This window comes from Helicoverpa armigera, chromosome 13 (assembly GCF_030705265.1).
Source record: "Helicoverpa armigera isolate CAAS_96S chromosome 13, ASM3070526v1, whole genome shotgun sequence".
NCBI lineage: Eukaryota > Metazoa > Arthropoda > Insecta > Lepidoptera > Noctuidae > Helicoverpa > Helicoverpa armigera.
The window spans coordinates 1,979,398-1,997,223 of record NC_087132.1 but is presented as its reverse complement, the minus strand read 5'-3'; the positions used below and the strand labels follow the sequence as shown (position 1 = coordinate 1,997,223).

Below are 17,826 nucleotides of genomic sequence, written 5' to 3'. Positions count from 1 at the left end.
TCCCAAAATGAAATCCTCTTCAAAATTTCCCGGCGCTAATACTCAAAGGAGTTTTTAATTTATTCAGTATAGCAAGACATAGTTTAATTATTACGTTGGGCTACAGTGTGACGCTCGACAATAAAAGCACAAAGCGAAAAGGCTATAAATTTTTAACGTCTTCACGAAACAGAGTTCATTTAGTCCCTTTGAGACTACGTTAACAGTTGCCTGCAAAGCTATTGTGCATTGTCTATCAAAAATCTTGTTGAAGCTCCCGAGAATGCTAAACTTCTGATACTTTTGAAGACGATAAATTAAGGATAAGTAGAAGAATATTTTGATGATGAAAAAAGGAACATGTAGGGTATGAAAAATACACAAAGATTTGGATCTCTATTAGTACTAAGTACCACAGATGTTGATTTTCAATGGCGAAAGACTAATAAATAAACCACTTAATTTAGTTCACATTACAAATCAATAACTTTAATCCACTTTAATTACAAACAGCAACTTAATCTGAATCAATCGTAAACCTTTAAAGTATTTACAGTTTGCTCAGTAAATCACGAATAAAGACTTCGACTTTGATTGCTCAATCCGACGTCAATTTACCATTACTTGTCAAATAAATTCGCAGGCTATCGCTCGCTTTAACGACTTCTACGCTAACATTTTATAGCTTTCAAATTGTAGCAAGCCAAGTTCACGGTGTGATCCTGCCTTTATTAATAAGTATAATATGCACTGTATGACTTAATATGAACTTTAATTGTTATGGAATTAATGACTTAATATGGACTTTAATTGTAATGGAATATTAATGTCGTTAAACTGGAGCTGTTTTATGGTGACCATAAAATTTTCCTTGATTAAGGGTTACGGTAATTTTGTGCTATATTAGCTACACTTGCAGTGCGTAGGTTATGCAAATAATTCATAACTACATAGCACAGATATTACTTCATCTCTGAAACTATTGGTGCTTTGCCTTTCAAAATGTTGTTTGATCCAAGGATTTTTTTTCGGTTCATTCGTGACAATCCTAATACAGTGATATTAATGGCAAGATTCAAACGTAGTCAATTAACTAGAAAAATGTATGCTTTTACAAAGCTTAAATTGAAAAATTATCTAACAGAAACGTCCAAAAATAATAAGAAAGTGACTAATAATGTAAAACTTCTTACAAATACCAATTTCAATCACTCCAAATACAGTGAAAGTGTTATTAAAGACGTAACTAAGTTAGCACAAACTAAGCGCCATTTGCATTGTTACCAACTAATTAGAAAATGGCTTCCTAGACCCTCAGTGACTGGTTAAACTAGTTATTTAATAACTTAGACAACTCACAGACTTTACGACGCAGCTGGGTCGTTTCTTAGTTTAAAAGTGAAGGGTTCTTTCTAATGGCCCGGTTGAAGTAACTTGCGTTTTGTATGAAAACAAGTGAATGTCGTCAGATTGCCGGACGACAAACATACCGTTGCCGCACCGCTGCCGGACCTACACGAAACAATCTTTTTGAAAAAACCATAAATACTTACGTTGATACAAGGTATTCCTACTAGATGCAGTGTCTAATTTTATGTTAAGTTCAATATGAATAAAACCGCATAATATAAATCAAGTAGCGAAAACAAATATTATGTATGATGAAATTCGTCATCTATTAACTGACAATAAGACATTATACCTACAAACTTTTACAACCTGAGTGTTCGAGATTGATGATTATACAGGAGTCATTAATTTTAACACGAATGCTGCTCCAATACAAGTATGATTGCCGAATTTATGTTGAAATAACTAAAATAATTACTTTAGTTACTTACACTCCTAATATCGATACCCATTCTACTCACTCCAAACCAGAAAACACAAAAATAACCGTCCCTTATCTTCCACAGATGTTCCTAATAACAATTCCTATAGTGTCGGTGCAGTAACTGTGAACTTATCAATGTTTAGTTATAATGAGTGCGGAAACTGTTGAGTGAAGACATGGCGTCGTATAATCATCAGGAGACACAGTCCAGTCCGGCTAAGGAGGTGCCACGGTAAGATTATAGTATTATTTGATGACTTGGAATTAGTGTGTTTGTTTCGGTGTTTCTTCTCAAGGTCAGATAGGGAATACCGACTTTATCTCGATTTTAATGAAAATTTGACGTATAATAGTGTTTTCGACCTATTTGCAAAATCAATATCATTTATCACTCTTCAAATAAGCTACCGCATAATTCTCCAACTTTAAGCTGCGTCCGATGGAATGCTTATTAAGAATTCAGTTTAAGTTTAAGTTAATTTAATATACCCAACTTAAACGTGCTGATCTCATATACCTTATACTAAATCGATTTAAAGAAATCTTACAGTACTGGATGTTCTATTCAGCGAGAGAAAGACCATAGGATACTTTTGTCCAGCTACGCTGAGAATTTCCTATGCGAAGCGGGAGAAACTACCTCAGCTAGTGCTGTTATAATTATCATGAAGTTTCATGTGTCTGTAAACTCTATGTGTTGATTATGTGTATTTATATACTGGCAACAATCACACACAAACAATCAAAAATTACACCAATGAACTTACAAATGGAATTTACATTACAACAACAAAAATAAAGCGCATTTAAATGTCGATAGCCTGGCAATGGTATCAAATGACTTTATCACAAACTGTTGGCTCTATAATATCTGTTGTACTGATAAATTCGTTCAACTCATGTTACTATTTGACATGTGATTGACTATTGTAATTAGATAACGATGACCTTTTTTATTGGTGTTCATTTGTTTTTTTGTTGTGAATTTGGGTGGTCTGGGGGAATTGATTGATAATAATGGTGATAAGTGCTTTGACAATTTATTTTCAATCAATATACAGCTGTGACAGACTGTATGATTCAAATAAAACGACACCAAAGTTTTTTCACACTAACGGTATTTTAGCTCGGCTTTTCCAAGCAACGTCGCACGGTTTGTATGAGCGGTAGTAACCAATTGACAACTACCAGTGCAAAAGGTTTTTATTAAACTTGACGGAATTTCAACGGGTATACTCAGAATAGTCTATTATTGCAATGGAACATTTTCTTTTCGTCAATCTCCCTATGACATCTCCCACAAAATCAACCACCATTTAAATTTTACCACAATTTAAAAAAGAACACACATTTTTTATCCATCCCCACGACCACCATTCTGCTTCTTTCATATAAAACCCAACAAAATCATGAGAGTACAAAACAAAGCGAGCGTGCGAGCTGTAGTGTGAATGTTGCAATTCGTCCGTATATACTAGTTCTTCTAATGTTGAATCAACCCCTTTAGCTATATCTAAGGAAAAACATCGAATGACACAGAGAAGGATTTTTGTATGTAAATGCCAGTTTTGTTGCCTGATTCTTGAGCTTGGAAGACGACCTATTCAAACTTAAATAAGTTGGTTTTGTGTGCATTATTATTTAGAATAATTGTATGTTTCTTATATTCTTTCTTAAATTCGGCCCATATTTATACTTGATCTTTCAAGTTAAAAGGATGCAGTTAGCGAAGGAGCATCATTGATATTTAAAGAGTAACAGAAATACAAATAAATTAGTCATGAGTCAGATCCAGATTGCCTATATCCTTGTGATCCAAAAACATTACGAAATATTCATTCGAATTATAATCGCAATAGCATCGAGTTACAATAGTGAGGGACGCCCATTTTAGTTCGGAGCCGGATGTAAAATCGATACAATGAACACACAGAAAGATCGCAGACATTTGGTGTACGGACCGATGAAAAAACGTTTATTATTTTAACGTTCCTTTTCACACAGCACGTTTGTTTTTTAACAAAAGTGATTATTTATTGGAATCGTATGCCTTTGTGTTCGAACAACTGTTAACTTTTTTTTAATTGTAACGAAATTGAATTCCGGCTTTATGTAGGTTTTTATTGCAGCTAATTGAGTTTTTTATACATATGGCATTGTTAAAAAACTATTTTGATTGGTAATCACGTTGAATGTAGAATTTCTTTTCATATTTACATTGGCATGTATACAAACTGCTCAAAATTGTTTCAATATAGGTATACTTAATTTTAATACGCCTGAAAGTTTATTACAAACCATTGAAATTACACGAATCAATAAATTCAAGCAAACCTCATTTAGAAGACCTACCAATTACCCATAATGTAATAAAACAACGTAATGCTTGATTAACTAGCAACAGATTCATCAACAGTTAATCATGTAACAATGGCCGATAGTGAATACCCAAAATAATCATCCCAAATATTTTATGTAAACTTCTGTCGGTATGAAATGACAGATTAAATTCCACACATGGTTTAATTATCCATGACCGATTATGTTACATGTATCACTATGATTTTGGTGTCAACATTCACTCGTACTATTTTCACGTTGGAGACACCAATTTGGAAACGTAGGTGAAAAACTACAAATTGTCAGACTTTTTTTCAATACTTACATACATAGAACTATTATTTATAGAACTGAATTGAAAAAACCGGTCTCTAGAAAAAAAATCCGATCGTCTTTTATTTAGGCCAACATGTTACTAGCAATAATTCTAAGTCCCAGTTGCGTTCGTAAACCACGTTCTCGCCCTTTCCATTGACACAAACTCCAACGTTTATTTAAAAGTAAATCTAAACAATATAAATGAAAATATTCGTTCAAACTTCGCACAGACGTATCCCTTTGGGACAGTACTGTATAATACGTTTTGTTGCAATGTCGCGTCGGTCCCTCAGCGATGTCGTTACGTCGCCGTCTCGTGCTATCTAAATGTATGCAGAATGATACTTTTAAATTGATCAATTTGAGTCTAGAAGTAACTCTTTGGTAGTCCTGTTTATTCTCAAATAACTTCAAAGGAAATGGGAGCCGTGGAAGTGGTTGCTTCTAGTGGAAAACTGTTACGGTTTTCCAATATTTTATTAAGAAAACCATATTAAGTTACTTTCGCTGTACTTTATGGAATTGAAGATGTTTTGCTATACGCTTCAAAGAATGAGTAGTACACAAACAAACTCCTTAATTTTATAATGTAAGTAGTTATAGGTGAGTGGGTATAAAACAAACAGACACATCACCAACCACTCTTTGAAGTTCTAGTAGTTTAAAAACGATAAATCTCAACTATTACTCACACTCCTTTATCTAACACCAACATACAAAAAAACACTCAAAAACAACGAACCGAACGCTCATAATTTCCATTTTTCCATTCTATTTCCCAAAGGAGCACGCCATTAACTCCAAATTGCTGAGAACATCTCAATTACCATAAAAACTTTGGGTGAACTAAAAAATCGGCAAACAAAAGGGGTTTTAAATCAAACACAATAAAGTTTCCCGTCTAACTACCGGCGTGCCATAACTCTTCCCGTCGATAATCACACCATAACTTATATAGCTCGTACCGCGTACCCGCCCGCTAATATTAAAATGGTGTAATGTCCCCGTGATCAGTTTTAAAATGTAAATTTATAGCGCGACGAGACGTGTGCCCAGGATTTATTTCCCCTTCAATATCGTTGTTATGATGGAATTTTATTACTTGTATGTACATATGTAGTTTTCGGGGAAGTCGATAATGACGCGTAATCGGGTTGTCATGGTGATTAGGATGAAATTGGTACTTAGTGGCGATATTTGGAGCGTCGCTTGTCGTTTATGTTTACATACGAAATTGTCTTTTGTTAACAGACATAGTGGTTTTTCCAGAAAATCAGGAAGGACGACATGTCTTTTTTGGAGAAATGCAATGGATAAGTTAAATATGAAAAATAAAAAATTAAATTTAAATATCAAAATCCATTTACAAAACTCGATTTAGAGCCATATTATTTCTGAAAATGAAACAGTAAAACAACGTTAGCACTGATTATCTAAACCTGCATTGTAAACTACGGAAATACACCACCATTTGAATATTCCACGTAATATTATTATCACTAAAACTATCCGGGATCGAGTTAAGTTTAAAATTGAACTATCGTTTCGTTATCCATCGATAGATTTTGGTCACGCAAAATGTAAATTTTGGAAAAGCGAATCGGATACGAACCGGAATGTAGCAAACGATAAAATATTTCACAAAACAGATTGACTTATAAATCTCGTGCTTTGCTGTTCACTGTAATAAATGGATTTTAAACTTTTGAAATTTTGACTGTATTCTGCTGCTGTTATTATGTCATATTTTTTGTTTTATTTTGGTTCAATACAAAATGTATCCTTTTTTAAATACTTTTGTTTAATAATTCCTTTTTTGGTCGGTTTTGTATTAAGTAATTTGTACACAGACTAGAAATGTTATGAACTTCCAGCCTTAGTTCACAATTTCAAACTGGGATATTTTAGTCAAAATTATATCCACCATTTTCTCCAAAGTCTAATTAGCAATAATTACAACGTGTAAAAATGTATTAATTGTTATTACTTTTACTCACGAACTTTCGATATTTTTAGCCAAATTATATATCCACGTACTTACCCTTTTAGCTTGAAATATATTGCTACATGGGTATCATTATGGTCTTGTAAGTTATACGAATGTTCCAGAAACATGCCAAGTTCGCTATTATTGGGCTGATTAACCGTGTTTTTAGCCTTGGTCAATTAATTATTCGGGTATTTGTGTTTATAAAAAAGAAAAAAATATTGCGAAGACCATTATTTAGGTTTTAAATGTGGCAATTTGGCTTGTTAGGCATTTTTCCTATTATAAATTGCCCAATTTGAAATGTTTTTTAAGTACAATGGACGACTTACAACTTTTAATTTTGGACATGCCTTATTTAGTAGAATATTATTGTGTTGGTCTACTTTCTTTTTCTACGGGACTTGTTTTGCCAGTAGCCTGTACTTGTTCTTTCTATTTAATCCCATTATCATCAATTAACCACGTTAACAAAACAACACATTTATGGATCAAGTATTTTATATTTATCAGTATTTCATCATCTATTTAGAGAAATCATTCGTCCTCACGTCAACACGTTCTCCTGATCCTAAAACTTTCTATCACAACTAATATTCACAGTTTCAACCCAAATCCTGGACGTCAAACATACGTAAGTCTTCACCGCATAAATCTTGAGTGTTCAGAAACTTCCACTTAATTCTGATTCAGACCACGGCGTTACTTCAGACGTGTCAAATATGGGCGACATTTTTGGTAAGTTTGAAGCAAAAATTCTGACATTATGATTTGCATCACGTCATCTACATGTGTGTAATATTTCCCCTTTGTGATAAGATTTGAAGCTATGGGCTTATAAATTCTTCTTGATTTGGGATTTTTCGGTGTTACCTACAGCGATTTTTTTGCTGTAGATAATGTTACTTAATATTCAGGTGTGAATCCTTCAATTTAGCTATCGAAATTGTTACTGATGAACAGTGAAATTTAAGACAGCAGAGCTCTCTTTTTTCGATGTTTGGTATCAAACGAAAATACTTATGAAAAATCCTATAGTTATGGTATTACCTATGTATCATTGCGAAAACTTTCAATGGAAACATACCAATATTTACTTACTGATTACTGAACATTCAAGATCATGTTTCATCTGACATAATTAATGTAGGTACTATATTAATTACAATGTACACGTGTGGTATTTACCCTTTAGTTTCGAACAACTATTAAACGAAAATAACTAATTGGTTATATGTCACACTGGTTAATGACGTAGGGTGATATTTTCGGGACTATAAAAACGTTACCCTTAAACAGTAATTATGATGAACGATATTGGTTTCATTGATCCGTGAACACATTTCGTTACGGCTTGAACATTATTATTAATTTATTTTAATGGAAGTTTATTTGTATATTAATTGAATATAAATTACATTTTATTTGCGTAACCAATTGAAGTGACGACAAAATACCTACTCAACGAGGTTGTAAGAATACAATTATTCAATAAATATTGATGAAAACGAATCGTGCCAATAAGTGTTGCCATGTCATCGCTAAGCAATCTCTGAAAAGCAATAAAAAAATCGAAATCCAAAACATCCGCACATCGGATAAACGGCCCAAATTACCGAATCACCGTTCGTATCTAATAGCCGTAGGTCCAAATAAGAAGGTACACGCTTCGCTGGCCGCCCCAGGCAATATTCGCATTTCGTATTCCTGTTCCGAAACCTTTCCGCTTTTCCGGATCTTTACGGAATTGGCGCGGATACGCGGATCTGCGGATATGCGGATACCGACGTCCAACACTGGGCTTATTGTTGTCGGATGATGTGACGTCATGTGTAGTGTTGTAATAAAGAGTGTTTGGAGTGTTGTGCTCATGTGGACTTAATCTAACGTCTACTATATTGTTTCGGTTCCTATAGTTTTGGTATTAGCATATTTTTGTATCATGACCATGTATCTGGACAGTATCCTTAAGTAAAAGTCTTGTTTAAAGAATTTTCTTTCCTTCAAAATATTTGATTCGTCGAAGGCATTTAGTAATTATTTCCGGGATGGGTCCACTTAAAATGATTGGTCAAAGTGAAAAACAAAAGCCAATAGATCAAAGCCTCAGAAAAGAGACAGTACTAAAATAAATTGATTACCTCCTTTTTAAGTGAAAGTGAGGGACGGTTCCAGTCAGTCATAAACTCTCCCCATAGTATTGTTTACTCGTAAAATAAAACATGGTACCAACAAGGAGGAAGAAACGATAGCGGAGATGCCACAAGGCAGGTAGATCTGGCGCCTTAAAGTCAATGTAGCTCACGGTAGCAAGTATCAGTAACCAGAACTAACGAGGCGATTGATTGGTAATTTTATTTTGAAAGTAATGTGTGGACTCTAAAGAAGGCATGTAAGGGCGTTGCTAGTAAAGTTCCTTGTCCCCCGAACGCCCGTATTTTGGCGCGCTACTTTCTTAGGAGATTTTGCGTTATGACATCTCCGCTAGGCATATTATTCTCCATGGTACCATCTCATTGCACGTATTTAGGTCAACTCGAGGATTCGCATCACGTTCCTCCATTTGTTCCGATGTATTGCCCAGTTGATGCGCGAAACACCTGGCTAGTTTGGACAGTGCCATTAGTTCGCCGATTTCATGGGATTTGTTTTCATATTGAATTTGAACAGTGATTTCGAGTTTTGTGGAAAATATTTTTATTGGTTCGACAGTTTTATTAGTTTTTGTAAGTCTGTGTTTGATTGGTTTTGTTAGTTTGTTGTTTTAACCGTTTTATTTTATAGGAAGATGCATTTAACTTATTGCGCTTCAATAACCATACACAAGGAGATCCTGATACTTTCTTAATCATATCAAGATATCAATTTTCAATCTACGTCCATCTTTGTCATGTGACGTAAGTCTTAAACAGCCTCAATCATCTTAATTTTATACCACCACATAGGCGCATGTTAATTTTCATCAATACCTCATACTCAAGTAACATCCAATCCGCCTTATAAATGAGATAGCATAACAATATTTTCACGCTTATATTCACGGAACCGATTTCCATGCGAGGCTGGGACCCTTGGTGGAGCAGACGTGATCCAATCTCGGCAGATGATTGATATGTCGAGCTCCGTCGGACATTCTGCAGATACAATTTTTTATCTCGAGTTTTTGACAGTCCAACTGTATTCCGTGCGAAATAATTTATGGGGTTTTTCGGCGAGGTTCGTCCTATTTTTGTTTTCGTTTCGCGTAGTGGCGGATTGTTTTTGGAGTAGGAAGTGGGCTTTTTAGTGAAATGGATGATAAGAATAACTCTAGAGACACTAATTTCGCTGAGATTTTTTTGTGCGTGACACAAATCAACATAATAATCCTTCTCTACAATCTCATTTCATGACAAACAAGTTCCTCTCAAAACAAGCAACAATTTAGTTCAAAAATACTCTCTCGAATCCCAAAAAAGTTAAGGAGCTCATAAATTGAGGCATCAAATCCCTTTCTAACAAAAAGCGGCAGTTTCTTTATCTCCGATCGCTTAACGACAAACCCTACATCGTCTGGGATTAAGTCGCGTTGTCGCTCCTCAGAATTAACATTCATGAGTGGCAACCAATCCAACGCCAGACGACTTTCAGGCCACCTAGATGCTCAAGTTGTTTTCGGAAGCAAATTGAACAAGTCTGCAGATTTTGTACGTGATTTCAATGAAGCTTCAGTCTTAGTGGGAGACTTCGGAATTTATTAGTTTAATTTCGAGTTTTGAACAAATCCAATTGATAGTTTCTTCTGTCGCCTGTGCTGATGCTAGAAGTATCTCGTCTTGCCTACCGTCAGGGTGGTTTTATCTACTACCATCAATGGCACAAGTATTGAAACAAGGCTCCTAATTTTTTACCCGATCAGATAAACCCATATCAATTCCAACATTTTCAGCCATTCCAGAACTCTGGTAACCCTACTTCTCGTACACGGGTTCGTTAATATGCGCCCCGGGCGAGCCGCGTCGACTTATTTCCCTGTTCCCGGCACTTTTTTAACAAATTTCTCCAACTTGGGATGGAAAATGAATGTTGATTTCTTGAGACTTTTGGATTAAAATTTCGGGTTATGAGAATTGTTATATCTATACTTTCGTACGGATGTAAGTGAAGCAGGAATGTTAAATTAGAAATGGTAATACGTTCTGATGGAAAGGCCTGGGAAAATGTTACGTCTTACGCTCTTGCCTTTATTACGTGAAGATTAAGTTCGTGAAATTAAAGGTATGAAACCTTTTCTGATTGAAATGAAGATTTTTTCCCTCTATAAATTATTGGAAAATAGGCACTCGTAGAGCGTAGTATGATTTTGCGGTCACAAATCTGCATCTTATTATAAACTTTAGACCCGCGAGTACTGAACTTGGCAGAATTTGAAAGGACATCATCTCAGCCTTTTGGCGAAGAAAGTAAAAAGGAAAAAAATACCAGTATTTGTGATGCAATTGAATAGATTAATACATGGTAAACACATGTACTCTAGGAATGTATCAGGCCGGTTATTACCACTCATATTTTTAGATTAAAAGCGTATCATTCTTTCCAAAACCATGTGTTGACTTACAATGGTCTGCGTTTAAAACTTCCATTTGGGAGCCTTAAATACGTTGGCAGGGGTCCAAGTTTTACAACTTACACCCGAGTATTGTGTACGATGTGTAATGTGGAAAATTAAATTAGTTCGCTTTTATAAATTGATAAAGTTTAGATGAAACGTGAATGACTTTAAGCCGCTTGGAACCTCATGATTGATTTTCTTTACCTCCGGATCTTCTCGTATCTACCTATGTATTTACGGTTACCAGTCTTACTAACCACATCACGCATAATCATTCGAAATCAAATTTCATACACCTTAACTCTTAACATGACTGTCCTCTAGAGCACTAACATTACCAGAATTCTCAGTGAAACCACCACACCTCAAAACTTGACAAAATCTGAATTCCTGCAATCCATCGTTCCGATAAAATTATATAACTTTGAAACGATATACCATGGCTAGACCGAAGAGACAGCTATAAAACAAAATCGATCTGAACGTTAAACGGAACGAAGGTTAGCGCTTGTCAACCTCAGCTGTGCGATTGCATTTAAAAAAAAAAGAATTTAACTAGAACCATTCTTCTTAACGGTAATCTTCAATTGTCCCAATACGAGGGCGTCGAAATGCCCTTGCTGAGATCTGTTTGAGGAAACATTCGTGGTGAGTTGGTGATGTAATCATAATGGAAATGGCTGATGTAAATGTGTCAGAATTTAATTGGGTGACCTTCGCGTATGTATTTTAATGTGGACATAAGGGCCAACCAATCAAACCTTATGTTATCAGGTTTCGTATCAGCTAAAACCAAAACGTATAACGTGCAGGAGTAGACGGCTGGCTTCCATTTGTTGTTCACTTGGCAGAAACTTGAACTATAGCATTCCCGACTAACGTACAGAAAATATGGCAGAAATAAATGTCAAAACACCGAACCACATCCATTCTTTCAACATCTGGGTAATATAAATGACAAGGAAGCGAGGGTACGTTGCAATTTACATAATGTAATCAGCCAACGGCGGATCCGATGACTCGCACCGACTCGAAATCGCGAAAATTTTAATTTATTTAAGTCGAACATCTTTGGGGACCTCCCGATCAGTCCTTTGAGGCCGTTGATTGATGCCAAATGTTTATTATTGGAAAATGGACGGAAAAATCGTTCTGCTTAGATAAATGGGAATTTTGGAAATGAGTCGCTAAATCAGCGGAGATTGGAGATCAAGTTGGTTGGGTAGTCGTGTGATGGGAAATGGTGCCATTTTGATGCCGGACCCGATAATGGCCGCTAATTTGGGGAAAAGGCTCATATTATTTTCATGACTTGGAGGTACTTTGTTGACACACATTTCACGCAAAAATAATTTATTTTTAAAACACCGCAACGCATTAAAAAACCCAGTAATAAAACGCTGTTAACCCAGTACCTAGCTAGTTTATTCATCTAAAAACGGTAAAATGTTAACACATAAAATGTTCCTTGTTTTTCCAACGTTGGCATAAGCTTTTTCCGACAACACAGTTTTCGAAGGTAACAGGGGAATTCGCTAGCGACATCCGTATGCCGATCGCGATAAGACATTGCATAAACTTAAAGATCTTTAACCAGATCCTCTTTGTATTCATGGGATGAAGGAAAACTTTCTCAGGTGCGTTGCGGAACCCCCCACAACCTCAGCCCACTTCTTCCAGTCCTTTTGAAAAATTTCGAGCATTTTTAAATTACTGCCCGCCTTTCAGATGTGGCCATGAAGTTTGTTGTTTTCTTTTTTTGTTTATTTATTTTCTTTATATTCTTCACAATTTTCATGGATTTATTTTACAATGTATACTTACTTATATTATACTTACTTACTTATATTATTATGTTTACTTACTTATCCCGAATTGATTCTAAGGTTAAGCAAATATAAAACAAAACTACAATGTGGTTTCAATGTACCTATATTGTTTATTTAATGTCTATGTAATTTTTAAAAGAAAGTCAATGCCATTGGCATCTTTGTTAACTTTGGTATTGTATAGTTTGTCAATATCTATGATTGTTAAAAATAAAACACTTAAACGTATTTTTTTTCCTCTCCACTTCACACCTTAATTACATATTTTAGCAATGCATTTCTCATAGCCCGTTCCTGTTCATTTTATCTGCAGTTGTACTTGTACCTAGGGAAGGTTTAACGTCTACATCTTGTGTCCCTCGTTATTAATCTCTGAAAGAGTGGGACAATAAGACACTGGGATTTCAACGTTACGCCTCTACGCTTCATGGGTATTTTAATTAAGATTTTTTAACGCACCATTTGGATTTAGGATCGTGTTTTGTTTTATTTGGACATTTCATTTATTTATCGTTTGGTATTCAACTCGATCTCTGTTCTTTATAAAAATAAATAGGTACTTGAATTAGTATAAATAAGAAAAGTATGGTTTGGCTAAATCAATCGTAATTTTTAGTGTCTTCAAACTGCTGAGTTCAGTTTGAGTACAATTTCATTAAAATTATTCTACTCCATATCTACATTTAAATATCATATTTTACATAATTGCATACACAATATATTCAACAAAATTATGAAATCATCTGAATTACTGCATACCTACAGGTCTATAATGGGTTAATCCAGAATCACTATCAATACCTATTAACATAATATGCAACTAATATAGGTAATAACTTCAATAAATATAAACTGTAATCCCAACCCGCAAACTAACGTTAATTACAATATTAACATCGAAACATTTTGAACTAAACTACCCCCTGGCGGGTATTGTCCTGAATTCGATAATAATAAACTAACAAATAGACATAAGTCACTAATTTTCACAATCAAAGTCGCCTTTTGGTGGTTGTTTCAGTTTTGTACTTGCAGGCAGTGTAATGTTGAGGCCAAAAGTGATGTGGAAAAATATTGAAGGTATAATACATTACTATTAAGGCTCTATAATACATTACTATTAAGAAAACTTTTTACATGAAATCTTAAAATAACCAGCTATGCTCTAACATTGTGGAATTTCAGCCCAGTAATCTAGTCGTATTGTCTGTTTACAAACGTTGATAGGCTTAAAGAACAAAATTGTACCTAAGTATATCTAATCCAAAATACCCATGTGATTAAATTATATTGAAACAGTAGATACCTACAAAGTCCAAAGAACTTTCAAATCGATTTTCCATAAGATACAAAATGCAGTGAGCCGGATCCCCCGAAAGCATAACGACTAAAGTTGGCTTTAAAGATTACAATTGCAGATTGTTACCCCATCGCACAGCTTACGAGAAAAACTTATGTCTCTGTTATTTCAACCAAATGGGAGAAGCGATAAACGCAGTAAGTATAGGATATAGATACTGTTGATTATTTTGATAGTACTTATTACACTAAAAAACATATACCTATCCTAATTAAGAACCTCATCCTTGTTGGGAAGCAGGTTAAAAATGCTATAAAATCATTATCAAAATGTGAAGACAAGTGTAAGATACAAGGATCATAGATTGATTAGATCGCAAAATTAAGGAACTACAAAAATTAATAAAAGGACCTTATACACACAATATATAATAATAATTAATGGTTATGATTACATTATTTACAAAACCCAATATGATACAATTCTATATACCCGAAAGAATAAAATAAATAAAAAAGGAAGCCAAAAATACCACGAAATCCAAACAAAATAATTACCTCAAAACTTTTCCACTCCACAGTACCTCAAGTTGTCACAAACTTATAACTCTTAGAAAATATACGGCTTGTACCCATCGCATGTGTAATGATGTAAAATAGTGTCTACGATATTAATTACACCATAACACGACATTAATGTAAGGGATTCTCTAGGGGAGGATTACATTGTGCAGACGACTCGCAGTAATCCAAGTTTTAAGTAATGTCGCGGGTTGAGTTGAAAGTTTGGTCGTGAGAGTACGTAGTGGTAGAAAGTAAGGGTTGAAATCAGTCAGGTGTGTTAGAACTATTTGGTTAATGGCTAATAAGAGATAAGATACGTGAATGCCACTTTAGGTAAAATATTTAGCTTTTGCTGGCTTTGTTGGAAATATGCTATTTAAAAATTTGAGAAAATTCTGACTCTGGGGATTGTTAGGTGACTAAAACTTCACTTTTTTATTTCTTTTCCCTTCACATAATTATAAGCCTTATCTACCTCTTTTCTCTATTACGATGCGGCAATGAAAAGGGAGCTGACATAGTAATATTTCGTAAACGTTGCCACGCTACCTATTTTAGTTATCCCATTATTTAATTATGTAGATACCTTTATTACACTGTATTCACATTTCTACGCTCAATTTCATATCCTCTTATCTTTTAATCCCCCACATACATCAACTGAAGACAAATTACGTACAAAAATCTTGCCCAAATTCTTACGTGCCACTGTAAACAGAACTAGGTCGACAAGTTGCCGGTAATAGGATGAAGAGATTAACTTTGTTTGCCCAAATGTATAGCTGAATTAGCAAAATGAACGCTGGTAACTGGATATAATCGTCACTTTGTCTTGACTACGCTCAAATGATGGAGATTTTGTCTTAAGTTCCGCTGTGAGTGGCGGTAATTCGTAGGATTTTTTGGGATTACATTTTTTTTGCTTTTGCTAAGATTTGTATTTAGGATAGAAGTGACACAAGTCTACGTAATCAGATGTATGTGTTTGCTTATTACATTATTTTCTCTTTCAAAGACAACTCATTGTTAAAAACGAGATTCATAAGAAAATCACATTTTGTTACTCTTAAATGAAGGTACAATAGGTATCCCAAAGCTTTGCAGTAAGTTTCATTTCTGATGTCATGGCGTGATTTAACACAAACAAAAAAACAAAAGCATTCCTAATTCAAACATTCTACCATTGACAAAGACTAAGCACCTCAAAGACTCGTCACGTCGAAAGCCATTCCATCAAATCCCCTGGTTGGTTAACCGCAAACGTAATGTAGCAGAGAAGACGAATTTAATGTATTTTACCGAGATAGATACGGCAATGTGACGTCATGTTAATGTTCCGTGCATACCACAGATCTAAAAGGATGGATACGGCTGAGTGGGAAAGGAAGTTCAAGTTGACTGTTGAAAGATGAAAAAAGATACGTACGGAAATAGTTTGTATGTTTATTTTGTGTGAACTGTTTTCAAAATATTTATCTACTGATTCATTGAACTCGACCATGTATACTAGATTTTTTTGAAAAATTGCTAGCTGTTGTCACACTTACATAAACAATTCACCAGAGTTCTCACTGCATAAAATGCCTAAGTATCTTGTCACATCTTGTCTCAGACCTTTGTCCACAAACCCAGACGTTGAGAAAAACGCTCTAATGACTGTAAAGCAAAGAAAAGGTTTTAATGCGCGTCCCCTCTACCAAACAGACGAGTGTCTCTTCTGCTTCGGAGGACACGGACACAGAGTAGAAAATTACTCTTTTTATTTTATTAATACTGACCAGTGTGAAAAGATATGCTGGAGACATATGCCTGGTAGGAAAGCAAAATCCTTTAGAATTACCATTTTAGATTGAGCTCTCTTGAGTAGAAAGTATGTGGCGATACAAACCTCTTTAGATTGGTTGTTGAAAAGGTTTATCTAGTCTTTAAATGTCTGTTTTTTGTTTAAGTTGGATAAAGATATTGCTTACTTGTTGTAGTCGTGTTTTAAATGTCTCTTTATTTAGTTTATAGCTTAATGATCGCCATTTCAATACAAATCATTGGTGTTATTTTGTGCTTTGTAGATTGAACCTCGAAACGATTAATATACGACGATAAAAACGTAATAGTTGAAGTGATTGTAATATTAATATTCATTCGGTAAAAATGGAAAGTAGTTTTTGCGTGAGAGTGTGACAGACAGACGGAGTTACTTTTGTATTTTATTTTATTTTAATCAAAAAAGGAACAACAAACAGCTACACTATGTGATATTACAAAAATTATTATAGTATTCATAATATTAGTAAGAAGCTCTCCAGGAACTTCTCTCCGATATTTTAAAACCGCCCAGATACTTACAGCTTGAACAACACAACTTACTAAACAACCTCATTTCATAGAAAAACAATTTCTTCCAATACAAAACAAAATAAATACTTTTCTAAAAATACAAGTACGTATAACAATTGGAGCAGACATTTTGTATCCGCCGCCATCTCGATCATTAAACGCGTGTAATGAAACACCCGCCCGCCCCGGGCAAAGTGCGTAAAGCCGGTAGCTTCGGATAATAACCGGGTAATGTATGATATATATTATCATGGCTTGGTTATCTTAACGGATGTAATTTAGTGGGAAGTGACCGTGATGTGGGGTACCTAGTGTTTTTGGGTCACCTGTATATTTATAATTTTCGAGGACTTTTCGGCTCGTTAGAGCGGTTAACCCCCTAGAAGCTTAGTTCAATGATAAGTTCTATATTTCTCGGCAGCAGAGCTTTCGGCTTTACATAATATACATAAGTTATTTAGTTTTCCTTCATTTTGTAGCTTCTGTTTGCAGTATTGCAAGCTTTGTCTGTGAATTAAATATCCGGCACATTACTGTCGGACTTACTGATTTCGGGGAAGCAAAGGGATGTGACTTTCTTGGTTTTACCAAAATCAATTCAAGAATTCTCATGACTATTTATAACATTCATGTTAGCAATCATATTTATTCAATAACGAATGTTAAAAGTAAAGAGATTGAAATATATTTTTTCTCAGAAATTCTTAGAAATGAACAAGAGCACCGTTTGAGAAGTAAAGCACACTCAGAT

The 17,826-nt window shown here is 34.7% G+C and overlaps 1 protein-coding gene across 4 annotated transcripts in view; it reads left to right on the top strand.

Annotated features, from left to right (window-relative positions):
* LOC110384389 (kinesin-like protein CG14535) overlaps positions 1-17,826 on the top strand; it is a 254,390-nt gene that overhangs the window by 168,485 nt on the left and 68,079 nt on the right. For 2 of the 4 annotated variants that reach the window (XM_064037574.1, XM_021345665.3), the window contains exon 2: positions 1,896-2,045. The exons of the other annotated variants lie outside the window; for them this stretch is intronic. In XM_064037574.1, the coding sequence (XP_063893644.1) occupies positions 1,990-2,045 (56 nt within the window). In that variant the 5' untranslated portion in view covers positions 1,896-1,989. The remainder of the gene's footprint in view (positions 1-1,895; positions 2,046-17,826) is intronic. 4 annotated transcript variants of the gene reach the window in all.